General features: G+C 49.0%; 1 protein-coding gene across 3 annotated transcripts in view; it reads right to left on the bottom strand.

Moving 5' to 3' along the window:
- The window catches only part of Slc2a9 (solute carrier family 2 (facilitated glucose transporter), member 9), a 68,687-nt gene that overhangs the window by 22,881 nt on the left and 25,986 nt on the right, over nt 1–19,820 (bottom strand). For all 3 annotated transcript variants that reach the window (XM_013023963.1, XM_013023962.1, XM_013023964.1), the window contains exons 5-7: nt 17,044–17,189; nt 7,590–7,722; nt 87–274 (exon numbers count right to left, since the gene is read on the bottom strand). In XM_013023963.1, the coding sequence (XP_012879417.1) occupies nt 87–274; nt 7,590–7,722; nt 17,044–17,189 (467 nt within the window). The remainder of the gene's footprint in view (nt 1–86; nt 275–7,589; nt 7,723–17,043; nt 17,190–19,820) is intronic.

Genomic DNA, 19,820 nt, shown 5'->3' on the forward strand with positions numbered 1-19,820 from the left:
TGCGCAGGGGCCACTGCTGGGCCCGGCCTCCGCGGAGGTGGGCAGAGCAGCGGCCGAGCGCAAGCCCCCAGCCGCCCATCACTCACCGCGTTGAGGCCACAGAGCTGGTAGCAGGCCATGGTGACGCCCACCGTGATGATCTGCCAGCGGACGGCGGGGGCCCGCAGCAGCTCCAGGACCGGCACCAGGCGGAGGTTCCTCTGCACACGGCTCTCGGCCAGGGCCTCGTCCACCTCCCGAGACACATCTGCCTTCCCCAGGAACGTCTGGAACGCTGTGGAGAGACGCAGAGCGCACAGGCTGGAGCGCCACACACGCTGCCCCGAGGGGACGGGCTCCACCCTCCACGCAGAGGCCCAGAGAGACGCACCGCAGGGCGAGAAGCCATCCCTGGATTACCCCATGGGAAGGAATGTGGATCGGGGTTCAACTCCATGCGTGGGGGACAGGGACGGGGTGGGATGGGTGGCCGTGTCCTGCGTGTCTCCTGTAATGGTTCCAGATTCTATGGCTGCTGAGGTCATCGGGAGGCGGGCTAACTTGGTGACATTGAGGCATGGGACCCAAGAGCCAGGGGCCAAGAGAATGAGAGCTAAGAACAAGAGAATTCAAGGACGGCTGCGATGAGCGCTAGGGTGAAAAGAAACATTAGATTCAGGAGGGGGGGAGTGGGAGGGAGGGAGACAGAGGGAGGGAGGAGAGAGGAGAGAAGAAGTACTGTTTTAATAGGCGGCTTGACTTCTCATTTCCCCGAGGCTCACGGTGCTTTTAACCTCGCACTAATGATTTGCCTGCAGTTCTGAACCAGCCACAAGAAGAAAATCATCTGGATAAACTCCTCCCTGGACTAGAAGGAGACCTCGTTAAAGGAAAATATCTCTTAACTATGGGCTTTTTTGCCCTAAACAATTTTTTTTTCAACCAAGTTTTCCTGATTCTATTTTACGTATGTGACCTTTTTGGTATTATTGAATGCATGTATTTATTTACTTTGTATTTATTCCTTCTCCTTTTTCTTTTTCTTCTTCTTTTTCTTCTTCTTCCTCTTCCTCCTCCTCTTCCTCTTCCTCCTCCTCTTCCTCCTCCTCTTCTTCCTCTTCTTTCTCAAGGTTGGTGTTCTACCACTTGAGCCCCCACCAGCTCCACTTCTGATTTTCTGGTGGTGAGTTGGAGATAGTCTTATGAACTTTCCTATTTGAGCTGGCTTTGAACTGTGATCCTCAGATCTGAGCCTCCTAAGTCACTAGGATTACAGGAATGAGCCACCTTCACCCAGTTTATCTTATTGCCTTTTTTTTTTTTGGGTCTGGTCGTGGGGCCTGAACTCTGGGCCTGGGAGCTGTCCCTCAGCTATTCAGCTCAAGGCTAGCGCTCTACCACTTGAGCCACAGCACCACTTCCGGCTTTTTTCTTTTTGCTTATGTGGTGCTGAGGAATCGAACCCAGGGCCTCGAGCATGCAAGGCAAGTGCTCTACCACTGAGCCACCTTCCCAGCCCCTCTTATTGCCTTTTAAATAGTTGTACAAGGAGGTTTCGATTGAACCTGACAGTTGATGAGCACAATGCATCTTGATCCACCCCTTCCATCTTCCTCCCCCATCTCTCCCAGCCTGGCAGATGTTTAAACATGTTTCCTCCATGTCAGTGAAGGAGATTGTATCTCTGGGAATCCAAAACTCACCTTAGGTTCTAAAAACATATAATACAATTAAAAGAGAGTTGGCACAGCCAGAGGATCAACTTGTCACAAAGGTAACCTGGACAGGACAGTCCGTGAGACTCTTATCTCCAATGAACCACCAAAACCCAAACCAAAACAAGGCAAAGCAAAACAAAACCCAAAAGGAGAACTGTGGTTCTACTGGTAAATTGCTAGCCTTGAGCATGAAAGCTCTGGGACAGCACCTAGGTCCTGAGTTCAAGCACCAGGATGGGCACCACAAAACAGAACAAATTTCTAGAAACCTCCCTGATTCTGGTGACAGTTATGCCGTGTCAGATACTGTGCATGAACCCCTGGCTCGGAGCTGGTCCCGCGGCAACTGCTCCCATTATGTGCATTCATCAGGCATGTCCTGGTTGCCTTCCCCGGGGCTCACCCGCAGGGGAGGGGTGGAGAGGGTGCCCATGGCTGCTTGGCCAGCACACTCTGGAGTCAACTATCAGAAGGAGTTCTGATTTAATGGCCTTCAAGACCTTTCCAAGGGGTCTTCTAAAATGAGCCTCCAGCTCTGCCCTAGAATGTGTATGCCTCAAGTCAAGACTCTCCACAAGCCCAGCTTTCCTGGGCTCAAACTGGGGATGGTGATTTGTGCCATTTCCGGGCTGAACGCCATAAAGTTCCAGCTGCAGGGAAACACAATTTCCTCAAGATCTTAATTGTGTCCACTTCTGCAGAGGACGGCTGGAAGGTGGGCCGACATAATGATCGGATCACAGGGGCATGCACTTAGAGCAAAAATTTAAATATTCAGCGCTCTGATAGTCTGCCCAAGGGAAGCGGGGTGGGGGCGGGGGGTGTTCCAGATAGTTCCATGGTCAGGTCAGGCCATGCACAGTGGGCAGCCTCTGTAATGACAAGGCTCAGCACCCTGGGGGGTGTGAAATTGCTGTTCTTAAGCAGGAAAAAAAAAAAAAAAAGGTAAAGCTGTGAAATTCACTCCAGATTTTTCAAAAAGCAAGCTCATCAAGGCTTTGGAGTGCTCTATCCAGCATGGCATTGAACACTGCTTCCAGGGTCTGGTTGAAAGCTGCGATTTAATACTTTTCCTGAGGCTAATTAAAGGTGAAGAAGAGAAGGAACCAAAATGGGTAATACTTCTGCGCCGTGCACTGCATCATCTTCTGTCAAAATGTCTCTGAAGTTCCAAATGCAACATATAAAAGAATTCTAAAGTGTGGAGCCAGTAATATATGTCTCTTCCCTTCTTGATATACATGTTTCCCATGATTGAACAAGAAGAACATTGATAGCATTTCTTTCCCTTTTCACATGGACGGCCAGGAAGCTCTCAGCCAAACTCAACACATGGAATAGTGACCCTCCAAAACACACAAAAAAATCCATGCCCAGTCCCTAGAACAGGACACCTCACATGGCCAAAGGGACTTGGCAGATGTGGACTTAGCACTGGGAAACTCTCAGCGGCCACCTGTGTTGGTTGGGTGTAGCCTGTCCGCTTTCCCTGACGATCTACTTTGCTTCTGAGAAGGCCTAGGCCATCACCTCAAAACGCAGGACAGAAGAACGGTAGCTTAGGTGACTTGTGCTGATTTGGGCCTCATGGGCGGCACCATGTACGAGCCTTCAAGGGACCGGTCTGGGAGACGCTGGCTGACCAGAGTTCTGGGTTTAGAGATGGAGACATGGATTGTGACTGGGAGGTAGAATGGCGGTGTCTTCATCAGTGCTGGCTGCCGTGACAGCGGGCAGCAGGGTGTGGTTGGACGGCAGGCATTCGTTCTGCGCTGTCCGGAGGCGCTGGCTGAAGTCTCGTGGAGAGAGGAAGCACGCCCTGGCTTGCAGCAGCTGCTCAGCAGTGGCAGAGAGCTGCGGTGTGTTTTCATTAAGCTCCAGTGCCACACCCAGTTACCTCCTCAGAGACTCATCTCTGGGTGCTCCTTTTGGGGCTGAGACTGAAGCACAGCAACCTGGGGAAACAGAATTCGGTCCCCTCACGCTGCTTGCTGTCATTGTCACAGATGGCTGAGCCCATTGTCTTCATGCCCACAAGAGGAATAAAGACAGACACAGGTTCTTTTCTTTTTCCCCCATCAGTCCTGGGGCTTGAACTTAGGGCCTGGGCACTGTCCCTGAGCTTTTCTGCCGAAGGCTCACTTTGAGCTACAGCACCACTTCTGGTTTTCTGGTGGTTCATTGGAGATAATAGCCCCATGTTTGTTCTTGTCAGGGCTGGCTTTGAACCACAGTCCTCAGCTCTCAGCCTCCTGAGTGGCTAGGATGACAGGCATGAGCCACCGGTGCTTGGCGAGCTGCACATTCTCAGCCAGTCAGATTCTCAGCCCGGAAGTGCTTCAGCTGGAGGAAGTGGTGACCAGAAGTTGTGCACTTCCTCTCAGACTCACAGAGAACTGGAAGCTGGCGATAGTTCACCTCAGGACCTCAATCGCCCTGAAAAGCCTCCCATCTCCCCCTCCCCCCCCCAGCTGCAGCAAAAACATGGGGTGGCGAGAGGCAAGAGAAAAGTAGACAGGCCCAGGAGAGAGAGCTGGGTTCCAATCCTGCTGCTAGTCCGAGGTAGGACCTTGGTGAATCACCCCTGCAGCCTCCCACATCCCCTTCCGCTCTTCCGCAGACCCAAGGAAGGCTGCTGACAACTTAGTGATTTAACACCTGCCGAGCAAACTTGCACCTGCGGCCTGAGTGTGTAACTCAGGAGGAATTGGAGGCTCCAAGGCTGACTCAGGACCACACTGCCTGGCTTTAAATCCCAGCTTTTCCACCTAGTGTGTTTCTGTGCCTCAGTTTCCGCATCTGTAGCATGGACAAAATAGCATTGGGGCTGTTTAAATTATTAAATGTCGGCACCCATGACACGATTAGAATAGTGTTGACTGTCAGTGAGCAATGAGTCCTCTAAATGAAGTAAGGTTTGCAGCAGGAGGTGTTGATGGCCTTTTCCGTTTGGTTGGGAGAGGGGCTGTGATGTTATGGATTGAATCGTATCCCCATTAAGATGGGTTAAAGTCCTAACTCCTGGCACCTGTGCGTGTGGCCTTCTTTGGAGATTCCAGTTGAGATGAGGTCATGCTGGACGACAGCGGCCTTGATCCCATGACTCTTGGAGGAAGAGAAGGGATGCTGTGCCTCACAGAGGGGACACCGTGTGCTGATGGGGGCCGAGGCTAGAGTGCTGGAGCCAAATCCAGCGAGGACCTTGAGCCAAGGGCGGCCATTGCCACCAGCTGGGAGAGCGAGCAGGGCCCGCAGGCACCTCCATCTCAGACTTCTGGTCTCCAGAGCTACTGGGGGCCCAGTTTCTGCTCCCTGAGCCACCAGTTTGCGGCACTTCATTACGACAGCATCCGCACTTGGTCACGGGCCACATGGACCTTTGGGATCTGTACCAACAGGAGAATGGGACTCCATTCTTATGCACAGTGTAGGACTCGGCGCTTCTAAAAATAGGCTTTGTGGAGGCATTTATTTTTAACTACGATTGGGATTGGAGAGGGAGAAGTCAATAGGCTTTAGGGCATTGCCCAGAACTGTGGATCTTAAGCACGGTAGGAAGAAGGGGTATAGAGGAAATAGTGGGGCCTTAGGTGCAGTTTTTATAGCATTTTATTCTAGACTAACCCTCAAGTCTTTATGAGGAGAGAGTGCTGAGGAGCTACATGGAGGAGCAGGCAGAGAGCTTTTAGTCCTCCTTTGCTTTTAGCAACTTACTGGTTAGTGAATCTGGGGATGGTAGTGTTTGGTTTCAATTGAAATAATCCTAAGAAATATACAGGTATTCATTTTAGGGATTCCAAAGAAGCCCGTGACCACAGAACTGTGAATTTCAGTAACTGCAGCAGCACAGACTGCAATGGGAAGTGTCACCTCTTCTCTAGCTAGGTACAGGCCTGCTGCTATCCTCTGTGGCCATTGATAGGGCCTAGCAGGGATGTGTGCGTATGTGTGCCTCTCCTGGGGCTTAATCTCAGGAACTGCATGCTGTCCCTGTGCTTTGCTGCTCAAAGGATAGAGCTCTCACACTTAAGCAACAGCTCCACTTTTGGCTTTTTAGTAGTTTATTAGAGATAAGAGTCTCATGACTTTCCTTCCCTGGGCTGGCTTTGAACCACAATCCTCAGATCTCAGCCTCCTGAGTAGGATTATAGGCATGAGCCACCACCAGCTGACCTAGCAGGGATTTTTTAAAGGTTAAGGCATAATCAATCTATTTCCTCAATATAAAGATGCCATTTTTTAATAGAAATTGAGAAACCAGGAACATTTCAGGAGAAACCATGCCAGGAAAAGGGACTATTTGGAAATGTTTCTACCATCGTATGGTTTTGTAACTCAACTCAATTACCTAGGTCACTATATCAAAGCTATGATATCTTCACATTAAAAAATGCCACTTGTAAAGGGTTTGAGAAAATCTAGGTGTGAGGTGACTTATGGCTGTAGTCCTAAGTACTCAGGATACTGAGATCTAAGAATTAAGGTTCAAAATCAGCCCAGGCAGACAAAATTGAGAGACTTATCTCCAATCAACCAGCTAAAAGCTGGAAGTGGAGATATGGCTCAAGTGGTAGAGCACCATCCTTGATTAAAAATGTAAGGGACAGTGCTCAGACCCTGAGTTCAAGTCCTAAGTACTGGCACGCACACACACGCGCGCGCGCGCACACACACACACACATACACACGTTTGAAAAATATTTTTGTTTAAAAATCTTCCAACTGAAGAGATTCAGTGGGTCTTGCTTGCTAAAATATATGAAGGTAACCTCTTCTCATTATTTTGCCAGGACAAGTGGATAACACTAGAGAAGATGGAAATTCACTGGCTGCAGTTCCACCTCTCAAATTCCTCGCTCTAGTGGTTGGATTGCTGGCTGAATACCAAGTGCGTTCAGCTCACAGACCTGTTTCCATCTCTTTCTATATTACATGCTCTGTGGGGTTCTCCATCAAGACCATCAAGGTCATTGAAATGACCTTGGTTAACACTCTGGGCTGGCCTTGAACCTTGATCTTCCCATCTCTAATGTCATAGTAGATGAGATTAAAAGCCTATGCTACCTTGCCTGGAGACAAAATAGTGCTTTTTAAGGGAGAACTTTCTCTACGTGACACAAGGAGAAGGCTCCATCTGTGGTCCATAGATGAACCCTCCCAGGACACTACACATATGGAACTTGGCTGTGGACATCCAACTGATGGATTCCTTCTCTGTTGCGTCAAAGCCAGCCAGCCTATGGAGCCGCAAGGTCAGATGGCAGCACACTTATCCAAGTCCTCTTACATGCCAACCGGGTCTCAATTTATACAGGAAAACAACTGGTGTCTTATTCTATACTGTCTACTTCTGGGCAAATTTGGTTGGTCCATTTGGGGCTCTGTGTAATGCCTCTGATTGTGAAAGCCATTTTCTTGAATCTGTCACTGCACCCCAACATTTGTACATGGAAGGAAAGCTACCTGGGTCCATTCCCAGACTCCCCTCTGTTAGGGGAGGCTTCTACCTATGCCATGCTGCTGTTCATTTCTGACCTCACTTATAAATGCAAAGGCAGGGGCAGTTGGAAAAGAAAGAAAAAGATCCATGTGAGCCACAATGTACCTAACCCACTAGGAAACCCAAGTTTGGGTCATCCCTAAAGTGGAGAGTGAAGAGAGCTGGGTCTTGTCCCATCTCACTCAACATTTCCAGACTCCTTGGGTGTCTCCCTTGTGCTGCTACAGCAGGGCCATTCAGAAAGTTAAACAAGAAAAGGGGGGTCCTATGGTGTCCAGAACAGTACCCGCAGGAAGGAATCAAGATGGCGCCACTTCCTGTGTCCACTGGCCTAGGTCTCTGCACACCGCCTTGCAACAAGAATCCCACTCACAGCGGGCCAGGGCCCCTACCTTTCACAGCTCCCGTCTCATCATTCTTCTCCAAGAGGAGGTAGTGAGGGCTCTCAGGGAGGAAGGGCAGGACTGCCAGCTGCACCACGGCAGGGACAACGATCACTCCAAACAGGTATGGCCAAGTGCTCTCCTGTGGGGAGGAGGAGATGAGCAGGAAGCAGGTGACCCTTGGCATGATGCCTGGGGCTGGGCCAAGAGCCCAAGTGGCTTCATCTCTGCAGAAGGCCTCCCAGCTTAGCATGAGCCCAATGATGGAGAGAGGGCAAACCTGGGGCAGAGGAGCAGAGGGAAGGAGCAAGGGTAGAGGGAGTTCCCAGGTGTAATTCAGTGTCCAGGTGAACTGGATTTGACTTTTTTACTGACAATATTGGTTTCAACTCAGATCCTCAAACCTCATAGGCAGTCATTCTACCCCTTGTGTCATGCCTCCAGTCTCCTTGCTCTGGTTATTTTTGAGATAATGTGCCTTTTTCCCCTTAGGCAGGCTTGGACTATGATCCTCCTATTTATACTTTTTACTGTAGCCGGGATGGCAAACACACATCATGAAGCCTTGCTGTTTTCCCTGGTCTGGTCTGAAACCATGAACTCTCAAACTCCCACGTGGCTAGGTTTGCAGGCATGAGCCACCAGTGCCTTGGCGTTGGCTTCCTTGCATCCTTCTCAAGCCCAAGAATTCCCAGTGACCCCCAAGGTTCTCCTGAGCATTGGTTCCAGGGATTCAGCAGTTCCTGTTACAGATGGGCAGAGATGGTACAGGCATATAACTACTGTTCCAAATGTGTCTTGGGAGAATGAATGGAGAGGAAAGAGGCTTTCTTACACACTGGTCATTACCAAGGCTTCTTCTTATTTGTAGAGGGAAGGCTCTAGGTCTTTTCAGCGTTTACAGAAACAGGAGATCAAGGAAGAGGAGAAAGAAGAGGAGGAGGCAGCAGCAGCCTGTCAGGTGCTGCGGAGAATCTTTCCTGGGCTGGTGAGAGCCACATGCTATATGGAAATCTGAATGTGCTTTGGGGCGAGGGTCCTTCCCCTGCTAGTCTACCATACAGGAAAGATGTGGATAGTTGGCCATTTTTAACTCTCAATTAAAAAGTGAATGATCTTGCAAATAACTTATTACCTTTCTCATTTGAAATAGATTTCTGGGTCATATTTCTCCCAAGATATTGGAGCCTTAAGTCCTTTCCATAAATACTGCTTCCCTGGGACCCTACTTGCCTAAAATACCTCAATGGCCCCATGGTTCCAAACAGCTGCACCTGCCTGTACCTTGGTGAAAGAGGCTGTGTTGGCCATACTTCAGTCAGGTTTCAGACCTTCTGTTGGGCCATTGTGCGTTTCCTGATAAAAGCCCAGAGACAGCAGAGAACTTTGCCAATGGGTTTAACAGGGTCCCACAGAGTCCCTCCAGTATCTGATCACATTCTATCTAGGCAGAGTCACCATCTTATGCCACCCACTAGGTGATGCTGGATCACCTGTTCAGGAAGAATTCTTTTTTTGGGGGGCGGGGGTCTGATCGTGGGGCCTGAACTCTGGGCCTGGGTGCTGTCTCTCAGCTCTTCAGCTCAAGGCTAGCGCTCTACCACTTGAGCCACAGCGCCACTTCTGGCTTTTGTTCTGCTTATGTGGTGCTGAGGAATCGAACCCAGGGCCTCAGGCATGCAAGGCAAGCGCTCTACCACTGAGCCACCTTCCCAGCCCATCAGGAAGAATTCTATGGCCAGTTTGGACACGAAGCTTTCTCTGAATCATGTCTATCCACTGCCCCCATCCTGCTCCTTGGCTGTAAGCCCATGCTGTCGTCCTCCTCTGCACATTCATTCATGCTGTGCTGTACATTCATGCTCTCTCCATGGTCCTGATCAAAGTCCACGAGTCATGCCTCCTCCCAGATGCCTGGTGGGTGCTCCACTGAGAACCCACAGGTTCTCAATCTCACATGGTGCTGTTCTTCCATCCTGGCTCACACATGCCTTCTCCACCACAGCCGAGGCTATTGCTGTAGACTGAGCACCCACTCCAGAGACCTCTGGGTCCCCTCCGGCCCCGTCTTTCTCTCGCCCACTGTCGTGATGAGATCCCACGGCTTCCATTCCCTGCCTCTTTCTCACAGGCACCTCTCCACTTTTTCCTCATGACCCTCACATGATGGCGCTTCTCCCTGCATTTTTTTCTAGGTTCTCATAGTGGCCAAGAGCTGTGCACAAATCTTTCTGCCAACCTTTCCTTTCGCCTCACATCCTCAGAGTGACCTTTCTAGAAGGTGAATTTGACTTTATCTTGGGGATAAAGTAAAAAACCTCTTGGCCTTGATTATCAAACTCTCCTCCCGGCTCTTGCTCAGGATGCCAGCAGACACCTGCTTGACACCTACCCTGCCCTGACAAGCCGTGAGCTTCCCTGAATCTTCCACATCGACCCATGATGCTGTTCCCTCAACGCTTGTCTACAGAGGACCGGGGGCAGCTGCCCTTTCCACAGGATATCCATCAACTCACCCTTCAGATTTCAGCAATTCCTTCCCCAGATGACATCACAAGATGGTACAAAGCTCCATCAGAGCACTCCTAACCCTGGTTAGCAGTGGTTCCTTCCTGGGCCTAGCTACCCTAGAGATTATGCCCCCAAGGGCCATCTTTACCTTGCTCCTTCGTGTATCTGCTCAGTGCCTGGCCTATGCCAGGTGCACACATGTGTTTGTGGGCTCCATGCACATTGGATAAGGCTGAGTAGATAAGCCATATGGCAGCATGGAGGTAAACTCTTGAAGCAACACTGTTTTTCAATGCTAGAGCTTTCTGATATGATAGCTTATTAAAGAGCAGGCAGTTTACAGTACTACAAATACTATTCTCTAATGTAGCATTATTGTAATTTCCCATAGAAGATTTGACTTCATTCCTGCCCTTCCTCCCTTTTTTCCTTCCTTCCTCCCATCTTCCTTTTCTCCTTTTCTTTTCTTTTTTTAAAAAAGAAACATCCTTTATCAGTCTCAAAGCACTCACCTTATTGAGAGAAATACACATACCTGAAAGCAAAATGCTACTTTGGCCCAATCTGCCAAGTCCCACAAATAAAGAATTTTAAGGTAAATGTCGAGGTGTTAATTATGGACTAGGAGAACTTTGTTTTTGAGAATGACATTTAGGATTTTGGGTGTTTGTCCTTTTGATCTGAAAACTATGCATGTCTTTATAGGAAAATAAAGGATGTGAAAAATCTTTTTTTTCTTTTTCGTTTCTTTTTGCCAGCACTGGGGCTTAAACTCTGGGTCTTGGTGCTGCCCTGAGCCTCTTTGTGCTCAAGGCTAGCACTCTACCACTTGAGCCATAATGCCACTTCTGGCTTTTCTGAGTAAGTTATTGGAAATAAGAGTCTCATGGACTTTCTTGCCTGGGATGTCTTTGAACTGCGATCCTTAGATCTTACTTAGCCTCCTGAATAATTAGGATTACAGGTGTGAGATACTGGAGCCTGGCTTAAAAAAATCATTTTTTTTGTCAGTCACAGGGCTTGAACCCTGGGTCTGGGCACTGTCCCTGAGCTCTTCAGCTCAAAGTGAGTGCTCTACCACTTGAACCATAGCACCACTTCTGGTTTTCTGGTGGCTAATTGGAGGTAAGAGTCTCATAGATTTTCCTGCCCAGGCTGGCTTTGAACTGCAACCCTCAGATCTCAGCATCCCGAGTATCTAGGATGACAGGTGTGAGCCTTTGTCAAGCCTTTGGCTTGAAACATCAATTTTTTAAAATGTGTTTTTCAGGGGCTAGGAAGGTGGCTCTGTGGTAAGGGCTTGCCTTGCATGCATGAAGCTCTGGGTTTGATTCCTCAGCACCACATAAGCAGAAAAAGCTGGAAGTGGCACTGCAGCTCAAGTGATAGAGTACTAGCTTTGAGCTGAAGAACTGAGGGACAGCGCCCAGGCCCAGAGTTCAGGCCCATGACCGACCAAAAAAAAAAAAAAAGGAAAAAAAGTGTCTTCCATTATTCTCGATGAAAAGAGGAGGTATGAAAGTTTTTTACATTTACTTAAATAAAACTTAAACCAGGCACTATGGCTCATGCCTATAACCATAGCTACTCAGGAGGCTGAGATCAGAGGATCATGGTTCAAAGCCAGCACAGGCAAAAAAAGTTTATCTCCAATAAAGTACTCAGAAAAATCTGGCAGAGAACCCTGTGGCTCAACTGGTAGAGTGCTACCCTTGGGCAAAAGAAGCTCAGGGACCAGGCCATTATTTCAAGCCCTAGGACTGGCACACGCACACACACACACACACGCACACACACACACTCACACACACACACACACACACACACACACACACACAAAATTAAGTCCACAAGGAGTGCCTCATACAGGAGTCTAATGTTCTAACTCTTTTAAACAACTAGCTTACTGTTTAACAACATGAACACCAGGAACCTGGAATGCATGTTGTCAGGGGGCGGGGGCTGAGGTCAAGGAGAGTGTGTCAATAATAATAATGTAGAGGTTAACCAGTGAATAAACAAAAATTGTACCATAAATGTAGGGGTGAGAGAGAGGAAGGGGAAAGAGGGATAGTGGTGTAAGGATGCTAAGATTTTGACTGCTGTGGTAAGACGTCAGCGAACAATGTTTAAAGCAAAGGAATCTACAGTACTGTTAGGTCCAACTATGTTTATGCAGGGCAAACACTTCACACATTTCTGCCTTCCCACTCAGCCAGCTTCCTCTTCCCCTCCACCATATGGAACAAAGGCTCACAACGGCCATTCTGCTCTTCAAGACTGAAGGTCGGAGGAGCCAAGTGATCTGCGTAGGACATCAGGAAAATCAAAGAGGGGGTGACACCAATGTACCATCTGGACCCTGGCTGGACCCTGAGCCTGGATGTGTCTGGGTCCTGGGACACAGACAGGTGGTGCGGCACATGAGCAGTGCACTCAGGGTTCTCTAGAAACAGTACTTATTTATTTATAATGGTGAGCTCGGGACACCCTACTTGAATCATGTCCCCAGTCTTTTAGCATTCGTTTATGTGTGGTGCATGTGTGTGTGTGTGCGCGTGCACGTGTGCATGTGTGTGTGTGCGTGTGTGTGTGTATGTGTGCATTGGAACTTGAACACAGGCCTGGGTGATGTTCCCTGAGCTCTTTTTCTTTTTCTCAAGGGTAGCAAACGGTACCACGTACACTCTGTACGCTCTGGTACTGTACCACGTTCAGCTCTCACCTTCCTGTGTAGCTCGGTTTGCAGGTGTGAGCCGCCAATGCCTGGCTCTAGTTTTACTTATTTTTCAGATAAAGCCTCATATTTGTGCCCGGGCCCAGCCTTGGACTGCAGTTCTCCTACCGAAGCTGCTCTTGTGGCTGGGGTAAGATGACATCATGACCCTGGGCCAGCTCTTTAAGGTAGGATCTCACCAACTCTTTGCCCAGCCTGTCCTTGGATGGCAATCTTCCAATCTACCTGGGATTATAACAGACATAAGCCCTGACACATGGACTTGGAACCATTATTTCCCAGAGAGAGCGTGGCCTCAAGGTGGGCGGTGGGTAGGGCTGGGCTGAGCTTGCAGAGGGCTGCTGGTCCCACAGTCCTCTGTGACTCCATGATTGCCCTCAGCACTGGCCCTTCAGCACAGCCCCGGCTACAGGCCACCCACTCAAAGAAGAGCTAACTAGTCATTTTCCCAGAGGCTGTCTTGGAAATAGGACAGCAAAGTTCAGACAAGCTTCAAAGACTTTCTTTAAAATTCCAGTTGACATGACTTCAAGAACTATTAAATTTATCTTTCTTGCTCTTCAACCTTCCTGGTCTGTAGAGAAGACACCAGCTGGGCTGACCATGGGGCTTAAGTGCCCCCAGCCCCGGGCTCAAATCACCACCCAGCAGTAGACATTGTCAGAAATGCCAGCAGGCAGAGCTTCAACAATGCCACAGCCTCTCTGGCTGATGGTAAACTGGAGGTCGGGGCAGGTGGCTCATTGGAACCAAAGCGCCCTGAGCACTCAGGTAACTCGAGCACTGCAGGGGAGCCTGGTGGTGGGGATGGGGAGGGTTCTATTGAGCTCTCCTAGAGAAGTCCAGCCAGGCTCCTCAGCCTAAGTCCAAAGTCAAGAGGATTGTGTGACTTCCCTCTCCCGTGAGGGTCGGCTCAGGATTATAGATCTGCACTCGGACCTATGACAATAGAAAGATGGAACCCCTGGCCTTGGGCCTGGGAAAGACAGGCTGCAGAAGACCACTTGAGCAGGGTGCAGAACAAAGCAACTCTAGAAGAGGAGTCTCGTTTGGGGGAGACTGAGGCAGGCACAGTGAATTCTTGTGTCCAGTAGGAGCGAAAGCATTAAAGGAAGGGAGGGCCCTTCTCTCTGGGCCTTGAAGGGTGGAACTGTCAGGGGAGATGGAGGAAGCAAGGGCGGAAGCAGATGCTGTGATCTCCAGGCATGGGATGGAGGGCGGGGGCAGCGCCTTCCACCGTCCGAGTGCTTGGGAAATGAGTCAAGGGAGTCTGACAGAAATGAGCACTGTGAGGAACCCGCCTCAGTCCAAAGCCTGGAATGGGGCTGAGAAGCCTTGTTAACAATCTCCACCTGTGTTGCCAACTTACTGAGGGAGGAGGGAGCTGGGTCACAGGGGCTTGACACGTGCCACCCCGTCACGTGCACGTCCAAGCCTCGTCCTAGGGAACCCAGAGAACTACAGACAGAGGTAAGGGAGAGGTTTGATGTGTTTAGTTTTCCTCCCCTTCCCCCACCTTCAATTCTCGCAAACAAGCTGTTGACTGTTTTGTAAAGCCAAGGTTGGCTGCACATGGATGAACGATGGGCTTGCAACTGTCCGTGTCTTCTGCATTTCAGGGATTTGGCTCAATAGGTATCTGGCAGGTGGGGATGAGAGTCTATACGTCCAGCATATTCCTCCACAGGGAGTTAAGGAGCGGTCCTGTCCTGCCTGCTGGGCTTCGCAATAGCTGAGGTCACTGAAGGAAGCAGGTACTGCAGCCTCCAGACACCAGGCCCACCACGTGCCCTCAAACCAGCGCCCTTCCCGTGGGAGAGACTCTGTTAGCAATACAGATGCCACAGCAAGCCAGCAGGACTTTTCCTGCCCTCTGTAAAGATCCTACATTGTCTAAAGGAGAAAACTCAGCATCCTAAGTAAGTGTCATTTAAGGGAAACTGTCCTCTGAAGTGGTGTTGGGAATGTGAAGGTTGGGGCTGGGACGGTGGCTCAGTGGTAGAGCACTTGCCTTGCATGCACAAGGCCCTGGGTTCGGTTCCTCAGCACCACATATGCAGAAAAAGCCGAAAGCGGCACTGCATCTCAAGTGGTAGAGTGCTGGCCTTGAGCTGAAGAGCTGAGGGACAGCGCCCAGGCCCAGAGTTCAAGTCCCACGACTGACCAAAAAAAAAGTGAAGGTTTGTTGGACCTAGGGGCACATAACTATAATCCCAGATATTTGAGAGATGGAGGCAGGAAGATTGCAAATTTGAAGCAGTCTGAGCAAAGGTAGTGGTGAAAACTCATTGGAAACAGATGCCCTCTTCCCCCCCCCCCACCATGGCTCACTCATGAGCCGCTCACTCATGGCTCATATTGTTCCCATGTCTCTTCATACTTCAGCCCACGATTTTCATCTAAGTTCCTTCTTTCTTCATCTTTGCAAGAGAAATCATGAAGCAATATGCTTTTTAAAACAACATTTGGAAGCACCAAATGTCACATAAACATTCCAGCAGCACCTTGTTTTATAATGGGCCCGAGGAAATTCACGACCCACCCTGAACACCCACCCCTGGCCCCTCTCTGGCCTGGCCTCACACATTGCCACCTTCTCACCATTCCCTCCAGCTGCACCTCAAAGGGACTGCCTGCATGGAAGCAGAGCTTTACAACCTTTCTTCCCCCCCAACCTCCGTTATCTCTGTCTTTGAAGGTAAATGAAAATATATGATTAGAATAGAGAAGAGGAAGTCCTGACCCCCAGTGAAATAACTGCGGATCTCACTTGGCTGGAACACTGTGTATCTCCAAAGAGAGGAAGGCAAAGACTTCATGTAATGTCCTTCCTGGAAAAAATAGTCCAATGGTCACCTTCCCAGAGTGTGAATTTGGAAAACAAAAACAAACAGTAACTGGGCTATGAACACGCCTTCCAAGCCAGGGCGAAGGTGATCTAGAAAATCTAAAGCTTGGGGAAATATTGTCTGGATACAAAATGTCCCTCCAAAGACTCATGTGCTCTGAAAGCCATATTCAAAGGAGACTTGGGAACTGATGGGATCCTAAGGGCTCTGGTATAATCAATGATCAACCTGCTGATGGATTTTTACATTGATGGGATTTTTTTGGGGAAGTGATGAGAACCAGAAGCTAGGGCCACCTGTAGGAACATCCCTGGGCCTGTGTTTGGAAGATACCTCGCCCTGGCTCCATGTCCACCTGCTCTGTCTCTTGCTCTGTCTCTCCACTTCCTGGCAGCCATGAGGTAAGAAGTCCCCCCTGCCCCAGCATGCCTGTCCTTCCACGATCTCCCTTCACACAGCCCTTACCACAGCAAGGTAGACAGCCAGTCCTGAAACCCCAGAAGCACACATCTTTCCTCTAAGCTGTTTTACTCAGGTATTTTTATCACATGATTAAACAACTGACCAACGCAGGAAGAAACAGCCTGCAGGCAGCAATAACTTCTATCAGTAACTTCTTCTGCCCCAAGCCCAGGAGGTAGCCTTGGCCTTGCGCTCATTCCTCACCCTCTTCATGTTCACCATCTCCTGACCTCCAACCCCCCCAGGTTCCCCCCAGAGGGCTCCACTCCATCTTCAGGCCTTTATCATTGATTACTTATTATTTTTGTTTCCTTTCTTAGGATGTCCTATCGCCCAACCCCCACCAGCCACTGCCTGACTCCGGCTCACCTCGGAGGGTCTGGTTTAGACGCTGCTTCTGGGAAGCCTTCCCGGATTCCTCCCTTGTTCCCACGTGGATGAGGAGTCACTTTTCCCCAGGCCACACAGAAAGTGCACTACTATGCTTAGATTCTAATTCTGGCCTTCCTGTTCCCCAAATATCAAGCCAAATCAGAAAATGTGTGGTGATCATTTATTTAGGGGGAAGAAAGACTCTCGAGTGAGGTCAAAGATGCTCAACTACGTATTGAATGAAATCTGAACAAGGGGTGTGGCATGATTCTATTAAAAAGGCAACCAACCAAATCTGTTTATATGGTTTGCAAAGAAGAGAGGATGGCTAAGTGAACATCCATTGAGTTGTTAACCATAGCTTGAATACGTCTGTATTCATCACATGACTCTCAACAGCCTTACCAATGAGGGAAAGGCTCGGGCCCCTCGGGAATCATGTAGGTAGGGATGAACTCTGCGGGAAGGACTCCCACCAGGGTGGTAACAGCGAGGGGAGAGCAGACATGGCTGGCCAGGGCGCCACACTTACCTTTCCCAACAGCTCAGGCAGGCCCAGCAGCTGCCCAGCAAACACGCCAGTGCAGATGAAGATGGCAGTCATCTGGCCCAGGGCGCCACGGATCTCCTTGGGTGAGATCTCGTTGAGGTACATGGGTAGTGCACTGAGGGCGATGCCTGGGGAGGAGGCGAGCAGCAGTGAGAGAGCCAGACGGGTCTTCTGGTCCCCAGGCCTCCCGCCCTGCCTCTGCGCCCTCTTGATAATGAGCAATGCTCCAGCCGCAGTTACCATTCCCAGCACACCGCACAAAGCACAAGGCCTTCATAGGTGCGTTGTCGTTTAAACCATAAAGCGGGCTGGGTTGTGTTCCATGGATCAGGATGGAGATAATGGTGGTGGCGGCCCGGTGATAACGATGCTAAAGGTGGCGGTAATCACGGTGATGGTGGGGCTAATGATAGTGGCAATGCTATAATGAACGCAAAGATGACGGTCAGGACAGGTTTCCATCAGGTGATGGAAAGGAGCCATCAGCAGCGCTGAAACCTGGTCTGCACCTACAGCCTCTAGGACTATGAAACTGCATACTTTCATGGTTATGAACCTCTCACCCAAAATCGACACTCTTCTTCTTTACTGAGCTATTTCCCGATCACAGAGTGTAAATCAATTAGTCCTCCATCTGTTCACCCCATCTGGGGTCCCTCATAGCTTTTCATGTTGTATGGAAATACAGCAGCCCTCTTTTATTCTCAGGAATTCATCCCACGAGCTTAGTGGATGTCTGAAACCATGGATAGTACTCAACTCTCTACAGAGTCTGTCTTTCCCTATACTTATATATCTATGGTAAAGATGAACAAATTATGTGCAGTAAGAGATTAACAGGCTGGACTTTGTGGTACATGCCTGTAACCCCAGCTTCTTAAGAGACAGAATATGAAGATTACAATCTGAGGCTCACCCTGGGTAAAAAGTGTTGAGACTCTATCTGAGAAATAACAAAAGCAAAAAAGGCTGGGGATGTGGCACAAATGGTAGAGTTCATACTTGGTGAGCACAGGCTCCGAGTTCAAACCTCAAATAAAGATTAATAGCAATAACTAAGAATAAAATAGAAAAAAATTAACAATATGTTAGAATAAAAGTTAGTTAAAACTTATTATTTCAGGAATTTCCTATTTAATATTTTCTGACTACTGAAACTATGAAGCTCTTAAGGTAGCCGACTCGGACTTGCACCTGGGACCATGGACAGGCCTAGGAAGGCCAGGGCAGGAATGTGTTCAGCACAATGAACTCTGCGATCTACATACGTTTTTTTTTCCCATGACACCATTCTATGTCCTATTTGTGTCAATGTAAAAATTAATGTATTTGTTTTTCTCTCTGTCTTCTAGAAAAAGTCCACTCCAGGAAGATGTCCTATATTCAAACATTCAGGAGAACTCAGTCCATCAGCAAATGGTTGAGCCTTCTACCTTCTGGAATTCTCCGTATTCATCACTGGCTTTTAATTCTTTACTATGCACGCACTGCCAATCTAACTCATGACCAGCAATTCTCCTTTCTTCCCAAGCAACTTCCTTCACCTTAAATGCCCTCATGTTCCCTTCTCTGTTCAGAGAGGGTTTGGTGAGAATAACCGACAGCAACTCGAGTTGTGGCACACCTCCAACAGACCATGTCCAGAGGTCAGGAGACTGTGTGTGTGTGTGTGTGTGTGCGCGCACGCGCGCTTAATTATCTCCTATTCTTCCCTCTCTTTCTTCCTGCTTAAAAAAATCTCCTTGGAATGGGGTCTAAAGGACATTCATTTTGAATGTGTGGTGTGTTAAAAATGGCATTTATCTTTGAATGTGGCGTATTTTTAGTTAAGGAAATTCAGAGTGTACCTAGCACCTATAATTAGCATTAGCAAGTACTGAAAGCAATGGAAAAGGATCTAAATGGATAAGATAGAAAATCAAAACCAGCAGAGAACAGATCTTGGAGACCTTAAACCATCCAGCTTTCCTCCAAGGCTGGTGGATCTGTAAACCAAGCCCCTTGGGTCCAGACCCTGAAGCTAAAGAAGAGTAGTAGCCGCGGCCATCATACAATAACTGCCCTCACTATGTCTGGGCTGCAGACAGGTAAAAGGGTGCCAGATTCTGGAACTGAACCAATTCCTTCACACACAGTAATGGCATTTTTGTTGTTAGATCACACCACCGGGAGACCCTAGTGTGAGGTCAGCACAGGCGGAGGAGGTGGCTGGGATGGGAGGGAGGTTGGTGTTGCTACTCCTGCACTCACACCCACATCCACAGGGCTCGCTTGGTCCAAGGGACCTAGCGAATGTGCTTCCAAATGTTTCCAAGCTGGGGCTTTCTCTTCCCTGCTTGGGAGCTCTTGGGATTCCATGTGAGGAAGTCTGGGCTGTGGCCCCTAGCTGACGTGCGGCTGATAGCATGGCCCAGCCCAGCTGCCCTGAACAGAACTCCAGGCAGCCATGGAACTGGGAGCGCAGTGCAAGGTTATTGCGTTCCATGTTGCTCTTTTATGTAGCCGAGCTTAACCAACAGGTTACGAAATCTTCCCAGGTAAATAACAGCCCAGATGATCTGAACCAACTGCCTTCATCTTTCTGAGTCTCAATATCGTCATGGAAATTAGGAAAGATCAGAGATTAAATAACACAAACTATGTATTATAAACATAGAAACGTCATGAAATCCAGCCTTTTCATAAGATTCTTTCTTGAGCTGGCCTTTCCCTCTGTGCAAATATTAAGACCAAGGAGAAATTTCATCTTGAGTTTGGGT

The sequence above is a fragment of the Dipodomys ordii genome, unplaced genomic scaffold (genome assembly GCF_000151885.1).
Source record: "Dipodomys ordii isolate 6190 unplaced genomic scaffold, Dord_2.0 Scaffold71, whole genome shotgun sequence".
NCBI classification, from domain to species: domain Eukaryota; kingdom Metazoa; phylum Chordata; class Mammalia; order Rodentia; family Heteromyidae; genus Dipodomys; species Dipodomys ordii.